The sequence below is a fragment of the Ascidiella aspersa genome, chromosome 2 (assembly GCF_963924565.1).
Source record: "Ascidiella aspersa chromosome 2, kaAscAspe10.2, whole genome shotgun sequence".
In the NCBI taxonomy this organism is placed as follows: Eukaryota; Metazoa; Chordata; class Ascidiacea; order Phlebobranchia; family Ascidiidae; genus Ascidiella; species Ascidiella aspersa.
The window spans coordinates 1,580,201-1,593,946 of record NC_139448.1 but is presented as its reverse complement, the minus strand read 5'-3'; the positions used below and the strand labels follow the sequence as shown (position 1 = coordinate 1,593,946).

At 36.3% G+C, this 13,746-nt stretch overlaps 1 protein-coding gene across 1 annotated transcript; it reads left to right on the top strand.

Moving 5' to 3' along the window:
* The first annotated feature begins 1,205 nt into the window (after nt 1-1,205).
* LOC146163062 (F-box/WD repeat-containing protein 4-like) lies at nt 1,206-13,351 on the top strand. Its single transcript, XM_083382551.1, has 9 exons — nt 1,206-1,465; nt 1,738-1,824; nt 2,325-2,528; nt 2,828-2,960; nt 3,331-3,422; nt 8,960-9,022; nt 10,871-11,011; nt 11,438-11,579; nt 12,948-13,351. Exons 1-9 carry the CDS (start codon nt 1,284-1,286, stop codon nt 13,059-13,061), a joined length of 1,158 nt encoding a protein of 385 aa, XP_083238677.1. The 5' UTR covers nt 1,206-1,283; the 3' UTR covers nt 13,062-13,351.
* Nucleotides 13,352-13,746: the final 395 nt, after the last annotated feature.

Sequence of the window (13,746 nt, the reverse complement as noted above, 5' to 3'; positions counted from 1 at the left end):
ACTTTCAATTATTATATTCACAGATAAATTATATTTACCGAACACATCCTTCTCATAGAGCTTAATGTTGATAAATCATTTGACAGTTTGTGTAAAGTAAGTAGTTCGTTTGATACTGATTTGAATATTGGAGTAATTATTAGGTAGCTTACGCCAGTGCTCTTCAACCTTTTTTGGTTTGGTGAACCCCAAAAGTTGTTGTGGCCTACGCTATGGATGGAATCTGTATGTAGCTTGAAAATTTGTTTGAATTTGAATGTTCGAGTAATCATTGGGTGGCCTACGCTATGGATGGCCTTCAAAATATATTTTAAAACCAAAAGGGCCGAATTAATCGATATCATCTAGAAAACGACGCTTAGATACGAACTTGCATCACCATCAGCTAATATGAAAGCAATTATTGTATCGTTATTTTATAAATCTTTCTTGTTTGAAAACTTGATTGAATTTTCGATTATTTAAGGAAAATGGGGTAAAACGGGGGTTTGCGAACCACTAATCCACTACAATTTTTAAATTAGTTGTGCGACTTTAACTTCTTAAATTCGTTCTTCGTCCGATGCATTCTTTCGATTTCGCTTTTTCTTCAGGTTATTTTTGCGTGTGCTTTTACGATCGTTGTCGCCAACGAAAAAGTCTAGAGCGATCAAATTTATCGAAGAAAAGTTTTCCTAGTATATTTTCTTGTCGTTTTTCTCGTTTTACCGCTTTTGAGTCTTATGAACTGAGTTCTTGCGACTTTCTTCTCCTACTTTGTAGCTGCTTGTATGTTGATAAACAAACCAAGTGCGGAAAAATATCAAATTGTTATCAGTTACTTTGATTCGATTATAAATTTTAAACGTAAATATTGAAATTCTTTTTAAAATAGTGAAGTGTTTCGTGAACCGTGACGGATACGCATGATTACTTGTTTGTAGGGCGGGAAATACCCTTCGTTGAGAATTAACGTAATCCAGGTGTTCATATTTTCAACATTAAATTGTTCAAAGATAAAAAAAAACAATTTAAAACAATATAAAGACACAAATTTGAAGGTCCGATGAAACAATTTACCATATAAACTGCTTTTTACAAACACATTACTTTTTCAACATAATAATTTATACTTTTCTTTCAACAAGTAATGGTAAAACAACCAAGAAACAGTTGTTACCATTTACAAAGAACATAATAATTTTAAGTAGTATATATTCAGATTGTAGATATTTAGATTCTTGTGTTGATTAAAAGCTAGAAAAATGTAAATAGCGGACAAATTCAGCCCACATATAGTTGTGATGTGTGTGGAGTCATGGGCAAACTTACCAGATGACATTTGGATCATTGTGTTCAAATGGCTTGACATTAATTCCGTCACAAATATCAGTCTGGTGTCCAAAAGGTTTAACAAGTTAACAAATTCAAATGCAGTTTGGAAAAGCCTGGAAAAATCCTTTCTAAACACTCTGCCTCTCAAAAGGTAATTTGTTCAAGATGCTAAAATCTAGTTTAAATTCTGTTTTTTTTAAGTGCTCTAACATTAACAGAATTTGGTGATCTAATAAGGTTATTAGCCATTGCATAAGTTTACAGCAGCTTAACTAATTATGTCGTTTTGTAATTACACTTGGGAACCTGGAATTATTTATAAATCATGAGTTTTTGTTTGTTGAAATTGACATATTCTTGGTTACTTCAATTATGTGACATTTTCACAGTTGGCTTGTGTATATATCTACTTTTAATTTTTAGATTTCCTGTCAAAGAACTTTGCAAAATATCGAGGAAATGGCAAAAAGGACAAGGTTATCAGCTGACCTTGAGAACCTTTAACGAAAAGTAAGCTTTTAACAATATTGCAACATCATAAGCCAATAACATACATTGAAATAAGTTGCTCTATAAAACTGTGATTATATTTCACCCATATAAACCAATTCCCAACTACCATGAAACACACATCACCAGTGGTAGTAGAATACATTTAGGTCTTATAAAGACTCCACGAAAATTAGCACATTTAATATTATTGTGGCAGCTATTAGGTGTATTCTCTCTTATTCTATCGCCTATGATCTAAGACTTGAGGCTGGCGCTGGTTTTACACTTTATATTTTAATAAACGTAAGGAAATGTGAGTACGCAGCGACAGTAAATAGCCACCAGTGATATAAGTTTAGTGATGAAAATAAACAAACCAAAATGGCTGAAAACCTCAGGTTAAACGGTTATTCAATTTAAACACAATAGTGTTTCTAACAAAACTTCTTAGTAATTTCCAAGACACTTTTGTGTTGTTTTAAGTTGGATGTAATTAGGGATCTTTATTCTACTCACAGCTACATGCCCTGGCTTCAACTCAACGACAATTTGTCGTGTTTGTACATGTCGGTCGGTGACCAAATATGGTCATGGAAGTTAAAGCAGCAACTAGAAAGAACGGGGAAGTCCCTTCTAACCACCCACATCAAAATCACCCCCCAACCCTCGAAGGATGTCACCCAGTTCAGGGTCAGGGGAAATACCCTTATAGCTACTGGCTGGTTAGTGAAATTATTTGCAAAGTTACTTTGGCCTTATTTGACAAAAATATTAAAGTTTGTTTTGTGCATATTATCAGCTTTAAATAAACCTTAAATACGTTTTACTTGTTTTTAATGATTAACAACCAAGAGCTTATTGTTAATCTTAACTTGAGTAAACAGCAAAAATAAAAAATCAATTACTTATAAAACTTTGCTATAGGACAGAAAGCAACCTAAGGAACAACAGCCCTACCTTGTATAAAATTGTAAATTAAACCATATACATTTATTTTATTGAGTTTGAGTAATGTTTTTAGGAATGGTTTCCTGTACTGGAAGTGTTTGGATGGTTTGCGCGGCCACAGGAAATCAGAAGCCCACCAATTTGATGTTTTCTCACTTAACTTCAGAGATACAACAGTTATAACCGGTGCTACGATGGAAATTAAGGTTTGATAAAAATCCAACAAAAAACAAATATATAATGCTAATAAGATAATAAAAAGTAATAAACATATACGTTAATATATCTTGTTCAAAATAGAAGTTAAGGCATATATCGCTTGAATTTCAACAAGTGTATTCCAAGATATAACTTAAACTTTTCAGATGAGAAGTTATGTTTATAGGACTTGCCTCATTTTGCAAATGACCTGGATCTTAGAAATAATCAGATTGCTTCACATGTAATTGTTCAATACTTGCTACCAGATAAATTGTGACAATAACCATATGGTCAAAAGTCTGAAGAGCTAGATAGTTTTACATACACATGTGTGCGAATACCTTGGTTAATTTTTTTTCTACTTTTCATTCTCAGATCTGGAATTTCTCTGGTGACAATCTTGAATGCCGGACAACAAGGGAATTGGTGGACAGAGTGTTGTCTATTGAGATCAACCCTAACCTCAGGTTAGGCACACCTTAGCGTTACTGTTATATAGTTTACTATAAACATGAAAAATGATTTTATAAGTGTTTTCTGCAAAGCGCTATTGCTCGGTTGAACGTGTTGTGTTTTTTGAGTAATGTGTAAAATATAGGTCATTCATACTTCTAGACTCTAGAGAATTATCGCTACCTGATCATCTTGGTTAATCAACCGCAGGTTGGAAAATTTTGGCTGAAAAACTCGTATTTCGTGGAAAATCGACTTAAAATTCGTTCACCCGCACAAAGTTGAGCCCGAAAACGCGAAACGCTCAGGCTGTGCTGACAGTTTTATTGGTAATTTATTTACAGTCGCGGAAATTTTAAGTTTCCTAAACATCTTTCCCGCGCAATATCCAACCTATTAATCTAAAATTAACAAAAGAATAAAACAAAGTTATGTACTTAAAAATAGAAAACATTTTTTAGAAAGTAATATAAAAAAACTAACAGCGCAAGTTTGTGCAGCTAAGGCTGTGATATCGTTAAGCCAAGAGCTAAAATTTATCATTATAACAAAAGATAAAAATTATTTAAATGCCTTTTTTCATGTTTCAAAACGTATTGTGATATTTTGATATTTGTGTTGCCAAGTCAACACTTATTTCCGGGTCAGTAGCGTGCTGGAACGGAAGAAGAAGCGTTTATTTTTAGCGCGCCAAAAACGTACCCCGGTGTGACGGACATTTGGATCGATGTGTTTGTGTTTACTGACCTGAAAATAGACGTTTGCCTGTCGGAAGTGAGGGTTTCTAACCTGAATAAACACAGCATACAACGCACATAAGACGGTGGTTAATGTTTTGCCTGCGAATACAGCTCTTTAATATTGATTTTGACCGTGATTCAGCTGCTTTCTTATCTTCAGTAGATTGATAAAAACTATCTTAGAACTGTAAACTAAACCGGACCTTAAAGGAATACATTCAGTTTATCTAGAAACAAGTGAAGCCGTGTTTGCTGGCAAGCCTGTTTATCTTGTAAAATAGATGGCAAATATGTTTTAATTTTATTATCTTTTACGCATTCCTAAGTTTGTCTTTAAAAACACAAAGAGGAACCAACCCGTTAAACACGTTTTCTTTTGTTGTTGTGACTGCAAATGGCCAACTTATAATTGGGCAGAAACTAATGATTTTCCAACCAATGTTTCAAACTTTCATGAGTGGTGCCAAGAAAGTTTTGGGTGGCTTGGAAACTCTCAAAAGTTTGTGTTCTTAGAGAAACCCTTGCCAATACTGACAAAACTAGGTTTTAATTTATGAAAGCAGTTTCAAGGTATAATAGCGCATAACAGTTAGGCGTGAGTTAGCTAAATGTTAGCAATTTGGCTCGAAATGTCCAGGTCAAAAATTTGACGCAACCTTTTGTGTTAAAACATGAACCATGATGAACATTCAGCGAAATAAACACGTTGTTGTTTCCTCAGGTCAGAGTTGTGTTTGTAAAAACAAATCCTCAGCATTTCACTCAAACAAAGAACATCCAGGTCAATTATCACAAAAAAATACCCCCACAGCTGATTTAACCTTTTATTAAATTCCTCTCAGTCCTACCACTTGGTGTCGCACCGTGTTGGTACAATCGATTGTTGCGTCAGAATGGAACGTCGTGCGTGCGTTCACTCAACCGAAACCACTTATAACAAACAGACCATTATCACGTCATACGTAAGATTGACTGGAGCGTGATTCGAACGCAGCCATTGTGTCGTAACAATTAACGTTCGGTGCTTGTGACGTCACAGTCGCTACAACAAAGTCAAAATATTTCCGCTTTCACCTTGACTCTCTATGACGTCACAGTAGAGCGCGTTCGATTAGCGGCGATTGGCGCGAAATGTTGCGGAAACACTCGGAAATAATCGGATTACAAGTAACGCGTGAAAACGTGTGTTACGCAACAATGCCGCGTCGATTGACAACAATACAGATTGTGACGTGAGTCAATTTAAAACTCTGAGTTGCTCCGACGTCAAATATAGTTATTGTAATTCTCGAGATACATGTATTCGTTTGGCAGGGTAAGGATTTAACTAAAAAACCTCAAATTAAACAAAAAATTGTAAATCCTGTTTGTCGAAATGTTTCAAAAAAACATTTTTTTTGAAACAACCATAAATGAATATCACACTTACCACAATTTGGCCTTCTGTGATAAAGAATTTAGGAAAACCAGATAAACACCAACACAATGGGGATAAAATAATGGTATTATCTCAAATAACAAATATTATTTAATATTACTAATATGTTTTATACAAACAATGTCAAATATAATGCCATCTCCGTTACCTACTGGTTTTATTGAAGAGTCCATTTGCACGGTTAACTAAATGTCAATATGCTTTTTCAACCACTAAACAGGTTTTTCAACAACTGAAATTTTGCAAAACTTTTCCGAATATTGCGCCGAAAGTTTAAATATAAACTTAACTGTTGGCGTTGAAAGTACGTCAATTGATTTACGCAACAAACGCATGAGCCACGTTTAAGGCCACCTGCGTTGCTCATGTGTTTAGCGTTTAATAAGGACTTAAGGTTGTTTAAGTTCATCATAAACAATTGCTACAAAGCTGAGCAAACTGCAACAAATCGCTTGAAATGAAAGTTCAAGCAAACTGTTTGAGTTTAGGTTTAGCTCAATGGATATTTGTCCAGATTTCACTTCAAGAAACACAAATGCAAAGTTTGCAAAAACGTTTTGGAACTATAAGCGCACTTCAAATTCACACTGGAGAAAGGCCCTTTAAATGTGTTTATTGTGATAAATGTTTCAACCGAGCTCAAACATTGAAATGCCACGAACTACTTCACACTCGGGAAAAACCGTATGAGTGCAAAGAATGTGGCAAATGTTTTACCCAAGCAGCAAGTCTTAAAGATCATGAAAGAATCCACACTGGACAAAACCCCTTTAAATGTGCTTATTGCGTTAAAAGCATTCATGCGAAACAACCACGTGGGCAACCAACACCGGGCGTTTAAAAAAAAATTACAAACTTGTTTTTCAGGTCATTTAAGGCGATTTAAAAATGATAGGAAATACGAATGTTTTAAAAGCAACCCTGGATAAGCAAAGTTCAAAGTTCAAACACTGACGGGATTTGTTGAAAGCAGGTGACACCACTAAAACATTTGTACAACTAAACACAGCTGCATTTCAAAACATAACTAACAGAACATTTTACAACGATTTACAGAACTCAATTAAATTGCTAAATGCTTTTATTGTATATAAACTCTAAAGATAAAGGTAAAAAACCCAAAAATGTAATTAGCATTAAGTTAAGTCTAAGAAGCGCCTTGAATTGAAAACACATTATATGCAAATATATCGATTATAACTAAAATCAGCCTCTTAAGAAATTGCACAGGCCGACGATAAGGTGCAATATATAAATAATACACTCAACCAGGTCCATACATAAGCTGTACTTTGCATTTGTTATCTTCTAAACGTTCATCTTTGATAAATACATCTCTTAAGTTCCCCTTTACTGTCGAGTGTAAACCGGCAATTTGCCAAACTTGTGGAATTTGTCAGAAACCACTAAAAGCATTTTCTTGAAGGGGTAATTCCTCACCGAGCTGTGCCAGGTGTTCAGTGGCAAACTGCACAAATAATCCAACACCACACAAGGAACCCGTGGTGAGTTCGTCCCGCAAAAAAACAAACGTAAACTGAATCTGGTAGAAATATCAAACCACTCGCCCCTTACAAAAGTACGTAAAATTTTGAATATTTAAAAATCACTCTTTGATGTTCATTCTACGTCTAACTAAAACCTCCAGCATTATGCTTTCAACTGAATCTATTTATCTTGTGTGGATTCGAATGCGAGTAAATTATTGATTTTAAAGATACTTGCAGTTAACAAGTCGATTAAGAAACTGGGTAGATTTAAACACAAGTATTAACTTTTTGAAAAAATAAACAAACAACAAGAAAAAGTTAACTTATTAATTACTGGGTAACTTTTTCGTGTCTATAATGTACATCAACAGCATCGCTGTAAGGAAAGCGATAAGCGCAACAGTGTGTTTTGTTGCATAAAATATAATTCACGCCAGTCAAGTTTAAAACAATGTTTTAAATGTAACATTTCCAGAAAACTCCGGGGTAGAAAAATATCAAAGCAGCTTTAAAATCAAACAGATCAAGTGACACATTTCAAACCAAACTCAAAAACCGCACGGAGCTACGTTCACACCGCTTCAAACTGTTATCGCAAAGATGGCCGACTGATTACGATCCGGAGCGACAGAGTCGATTCAATCGCACTTAGCGGGGCGGCAATTTACAGGACCGATAGGGATCTGCGTGTCTCGCGGGGAATCCCCTTGTAGATGGCATCTGCTGGTTTGAATATAATCCCAACGACAAACAAAACTAAGACACTGGGACCTGGAGTTTATTGGGGCAAAGGCTTCGAATCCCGGGTCGGGAGTTTGTTTTCAGGTGAAGTTCGACGTTCAAGTTTAGCCTTATCCAAGTTGGATGAAATTGGATTTATGCTCAGCAACTTGTAGATTCCGCTAGAAAAAAAATTCCACTTTCTCAGAGCTTTGAGAACTGGGATCGCGCAACAAGTTTTCGGGGTTGCCAGTAGAACAACGTCAACCTCACAAAGCGTTGCATAAATTGTTCTAACTTTGTTGTACATTTCGTTAACATATGCATGCATATACACAAAGTGTTCTGTTGTTCACCAGCTTATGAAGCTTTGGTTTGAAGGAGTCTTAATAAAAACCTTGATGCAATAAATATTAAAAATCAAAGAAACAGCTTGATTCAGAGGCTGCTGACAATTGCGCTCTAAATACACCTAGCTCATACGTCAACCGTTGCGTGGTTTGCGTCAGTTGCGTAACGCACGACGTAAGACGTCTTACAGTTGCGTCGCTTTTACTTGTTATCTCCCGTGGCGTGAAATTCAAGCGGAACGTGATTCGTTTGAAGTTTCAGACAAGCGAGGTGCTGAGCGTGTTTCTTGCTCCACGAACTTTCACCAATATTCCACCTGGGCTGTACGCTTATCACGTTGTCAATTGTAGATTTTGTGGAACACAATACACGGGATTTTAGTGGTTTCAATAAGAATACTGAGGTCGTTATATTCGATAAAATCTACATTTCCTTGTTTACAAACGTTGTGGTAATACCTCATGCCATTATCAGTGTAAAAGTACAAGTGAGGACAAAACGATAACATGTAGCGAATGAAATATTTTTTTTGTACAGTGGTAGCTAGACTTTTTTGGCGAATAAACTGATGCAGTTTACCGTTATTAGGTCTATAAAAGCACCCAAGTGTGAAGTGGATTACACCAATTGATTTTAAGATGCCTAATGTTGAACAATGGCAGACACACAACAAGTGAAATGTCGTATATATGCAACTCTAAGCATATGCTAGTAGAAGTTGTCCTGTTATAATGGCTACATACACTTTCTCAGCACCCCTCAACTCTGACCCTTGACCTTTGACCTGCTAATCCCGTGTTATTTGCTTGCAGTGAGTTTGTGGTCGGGGGAGGCGGACTCAGGTCTCATCCGATATCGGTGTGGGATCTCAACAGGTGAGAAAGGATCGAATGTAATTGGATTTAAGGTGGTTTACATATTTTAACAGGTGAGGATCAAATCTATTTGCTTGGATTTAAGGTTTGAGAATGATGCCAAAACACACCCAACTTAAAGAGTAAATACAAATCAAAAAACAATTTTAATTTTAAAATTACCAGAGGAGCTGTTTTTTGATTTGTATTAAACAGTAAAGCTGCATGCATTTCTTCTGACATTTATTTGGATTTTTTTGGCTTTTTGGAATATCACGACTACATGGTTAGGGTTCTTCTAATTGTCTTTACGACTATGTTTAGCAAGCAATCTTTCATGATTTTTGCAAGAAGGTATTATTTCAAGTTCGCATGCCAACAGTTTTGACTTGTTTTCCAGCGTTTACTATGAACTACAACCAACAACAAAACGCTCATTAAGTGCCTCCAATCCTTGCGCGTACTAGACAGCAGGGGGGATACAGGATTTTTTATTGAATAACAAAACAAAAAAGAGATTAAGGGACATGGCTCGGTTGCCCCTGGTTTACATATTTTAAAGCGCCTGCATTTCCTAAAGGAAACCTGCTTTTTCGGTGTTGGTTGTACAAGTATTCTCTTCACTTGAAATACAACCTTATTCGTTTGTTTCCGAAAAAATATTCAGCGGTGAGAATAGGAAATATTGTATTATAGAAAAAAACATCTTAGTTTTGTCAATCCCTTAATGTTTAACCGGGTTTTACTGCAATCCATAAACACTCAAGCAAAGGTCATTCGTTTCATAGTTTAAAAAGATACCTAATTAGAAATGTTTACGCGTATCTCTCAAACATTAGTCATTTGCATTTTATTCCCAGCAGCGTCAAAACAAGTGTTTAATTACCAGTCACTCGGTCGCATCATTAGCTAGGCATTCCTCTACACGTGCTAGAAGCGCTAAGGTTAGCTCAGGTCCCAAAAAATCATGGGAAACCAACCTTAGAGCTCCACTTACAAGCTTTTGGCACAATTCTGATCACTATCTCGTTGCACCCATTGTTCTACTATTGTGACGTTACACCTGACCGTTGTGACGTGTGCCAAGGGTGGTTAAGTGGATCGGGGGTAAATCGAAACAAGTTTAGAGGATTTTTTTCGGGTGAAGTGGGTTTTTGAATGGAATAAATTGAAGCATGTTTTCTATTCTGTTGTTTAGATGTTTTTGCCACTATTTTATTTACCAAATCCTTTCTGCTATTTCGGTAGACGTGTAACTGAAACACACACAATAATATATAACGCAACAACATATAGAGTGAAATATATTAACTGCCATAGTATTAAGGCCAATGACATAATAAAGCAAAATACGCAGTAATATCCACGACAGAATAATATCCAAGTCTAATAAAGATCTAAACCTGTCAGAATATGATTTAAGTTCATCGGAATCAAGTCTAAATGGACAAACCAACACTATAGCTTTAATACCGACCACATTAAATCATATACGCTGTAATATCTACTCATCTGACTGATTGTCCTTATTTGGTGGTGGGGGTTGGGCAATGGGTGGGGTTACAATTCGGAATTTTTGTTAGTTGAGTTAGTGGTGAAGGAGTGGAGTTAAGTAAAACATTCTTAAAATCTTATGTGTCCGTTTTGTGTTTTTTTTTCTGACAAGTATGGTTGGTAGTTAATTGAGCTGTTATTTCAGTGTATCTCTTGATACGACTTCGTTGTTGGATTTTAGTCTTATTGTTGGAATCTGTAGAAGCCTTGCTTTAATACATGTTAAACTATCTTACCGAAATCCGTGTTTAAAATTAAGGTTCGTTTACCAAAACTTGTACCACGACCGTGACCTTGACCTTGACCTTTTGACAGATGCGAGGAGGTTTACAAACTGGGTGTCGGTTTCAAGTTAGGGGCCGCCCCTCTTGACATGCAGTTCATATCAACAACAAACCTCATCACAGCCGGCTACGACACCTACATCAGACTGTGGGATAGCAGAGTTTCTACCAGGTGAGAAACCAAACACCGAATGTGACGTAACTGTGCTGCCATTGTTACGAGTTCCATTCAGCAGTATCCTTCCATGACGTGACAATGAACCTTTTTACGCGAACAATCAAAGTCATCAGCATTTTAAGTGTGTTGAGTTTGCAGTTCACTCGAGAAACTATAATTATACCCGCTTGGAATGCTTTTATGAGTGTTCAGTTTGGTGTTTGTGTATTTTGATACCTTAACTTACAACAAAAGTGCTTCAAATGTTTAAAAAGTGGAGTATTGTGGTAAAAGAAAGTTTCAATCAGTGGAATATATCAAGCATCCATAAAAAATAAATGGAAATTTCCAAGTTTTGAATAAAACCTCCAAAAACCTTTTAATCCTGGTTTATTATAAAAGTACTAATTATTACGTCACTGTGAGACTCGTTGTTTGCAGACAATGTGTGAAATGGTGGGAGGAGCCGCACGACAATACCATCTATTGCGTCACGAGTGATTCGAATCACATGATCATGAGCGGTTCTTGTCGTCATGGCGTCGTGAGACTGTGGGATGTGCGCATGCGCAACAACGTACAAGTAAGTAGCAAGTGTGTGACCTTGTAACCAAGTGTGTGACCTTGTAAACAAATGTGTGACCTTGTAACCAAATGTGTGACCTTGTAAATTCGTGTGTCATAAACGAGAATGAGGCAAAACTCTTGAAACCGAGCCAAAAACACGATCATTTACAATAAACATCTCTTTCGCCTTATCAATTTCTTCGACAGTAAAATACATGCAGATTGGGCCATCACCAACCAACAGATTTTTATCTTATTTTTAATCGATGTTTTTAAGTTGGTTACAGCCAACAAGCATTGCTCCACTGTGGAACTGTTGGAACTTATTTCCCTTCGCATTATAAGCAAAGTAAAACGGTAACCGACCATCTTTCTACACTTAAAAGAAACTCCATTTACACAACTTTAAACTTTACACAGTTGGTTAAACCTCTCCAAAGTAACTTTTTAGCCCTTTTGGTGCCAAGAGTTGTTCTTTATAACCTAGTTTGTTATGTCGTGAATCACCTATTGGATATAATCCTAAGTAACTTAAGTTTATGTGTATTCCTTTAAAATTGGCGATTTGTGGGAGTCCCCAAAACTAACGGAGGGTTGGCAGGAACGATTACGCAATTCCATTATTGGCACTAATGTCAACTCACAGAACATTTATAAGTCACACAACACAAAATAATCCTAATCATATTCTAAACATCTAACTTTATTTATAGTTAAGGCCCAATATAATTTCAACTAATTGCAAAATCACGTACATTTGCCGAAACAAAATACTCATCGAGTGAATCGTAAGGCGACGAAGTCCGCAATGAAATATTGCTTTCAACTAAAACTTACGTACCTCTATCGCCACCTGACGGAAGCCTCAACTACTGATTTCTTACCACTAAATGTTTTTCAACAAAGTGCTAAAATATCACCGTTGACTTCCATGGAAGTACCACAGTGTTGGCCACAGACAGTATAACTTCTAAAAAAACAATAAGTGCGGCAATACAGTTATTTTGCTTCAAGACACAATTGATATTTTGCTTTAAGTCAAACCAAGCACCTCTTTGAACTAAAATTCAACTCACATGGTTATGGTTAACTAAAAACACTGTTTCTAAACATGAAATAAAGTTCGCCTACAAACCTAATTTAAAGCGGATTTGAACTCTAAAAACAAAGAGCGGACCGAGCAGAGTTTAACCATTGACACATTATAAGCCATTTGACCACAGCACATCGGTAATAAAGCTATTGATATACCAGCATTTAAAAAATACTTAAAAGTTTATTCACAATTTGTTTTCTTAAATTTAAACCGGAGAACCGCAGATTGAAAAACACTTAAAACACTCTTATACATACAACTTGAACAACAAACCTTATTTTCTTCCAGACTTTTTACTTCGGCTCTCGACGAACCAGCAGCCCGGTATATTCACTGCGGTTTACGCGCACCCACGTCTTCGCTGCACTTGCTCGCGGCTTGCACGCTGTAGAGTTTACATGAAGCGGTGTTAATGCGGCAAGGGTCAGCAAATGGGATTCCCCGGCATCCTTGAGGTCCTGTGACGTCACAACGGACAATTGTTGACGACTTAATTGTGACGTATGCGAATGAGGCACACTGTTCTGGTTCCTTATACTGTAAGGACCAGGATTTTTCAAACAAAACATAACTTTGCTAATAAATACATCGTCCAAATGTTTTAGGATTCAACTTTTGTTTTAATTAAACTGTGGATTAGGATTGGCAAGTTGAACATTTTATTAACGTGGTATGGTGACTTTTCGGATACTTTTCCACTACACACTCAAAAACATTAAGCCTAACAATTCCTCACAAATCCTGGATTAAGCTTCGATAACCCGCACCATGATACAATCCTACGTTTCGTTGTTTCGTCGAAATAAACAAGTAATAAGAAATCGCGTTCACCTTTGTGACGTTCGATCTGATCCGATAAAAATGACGTTGATCCAACAAGCAAAATAGATAAAATTGAATCGTTTAAAGATATTTATTTAAAGGTTATTGGGCATTTGTACGGAATACAACGCTTAAATTTCTATATAACTTTGTATCGCACCGGCAGCGACACAGGCCCTATATCGGACGAATACCGATAGTACAACCAGGAATCGGGCATCACATCCGATCTGACATTATCGGACGTCCCTTCCCGTACCAACAA

What these genes read in the sequence shown, in the direction of transcription:
- LOC146163062 (XM_083382551.1), top strand. Translation starts at nt 1,284, where the DNA reads ATGTGTGTGGAGTCATGGGCAAACTTACCAGATGACATTTGGATCATT. An exon ending in TTGAGAACCTTTAACGAAAA is followed by an intron (nt 1,825 to 2,324) that starts GTAAGCTTTTAA and finishes TTCTACTCACAG; the next exon opens with CTACATGCCCTGGCTTCAAC. An exon ending in GATAGCAGAGTTTCTACCAG is followed by an intron (nt 11,012 to 11,437) that starts GTGAGAAACCAA and finishes CGTTGTTTGCAG; the next exon opens with ACAATGTGTGAAATGGTGGG.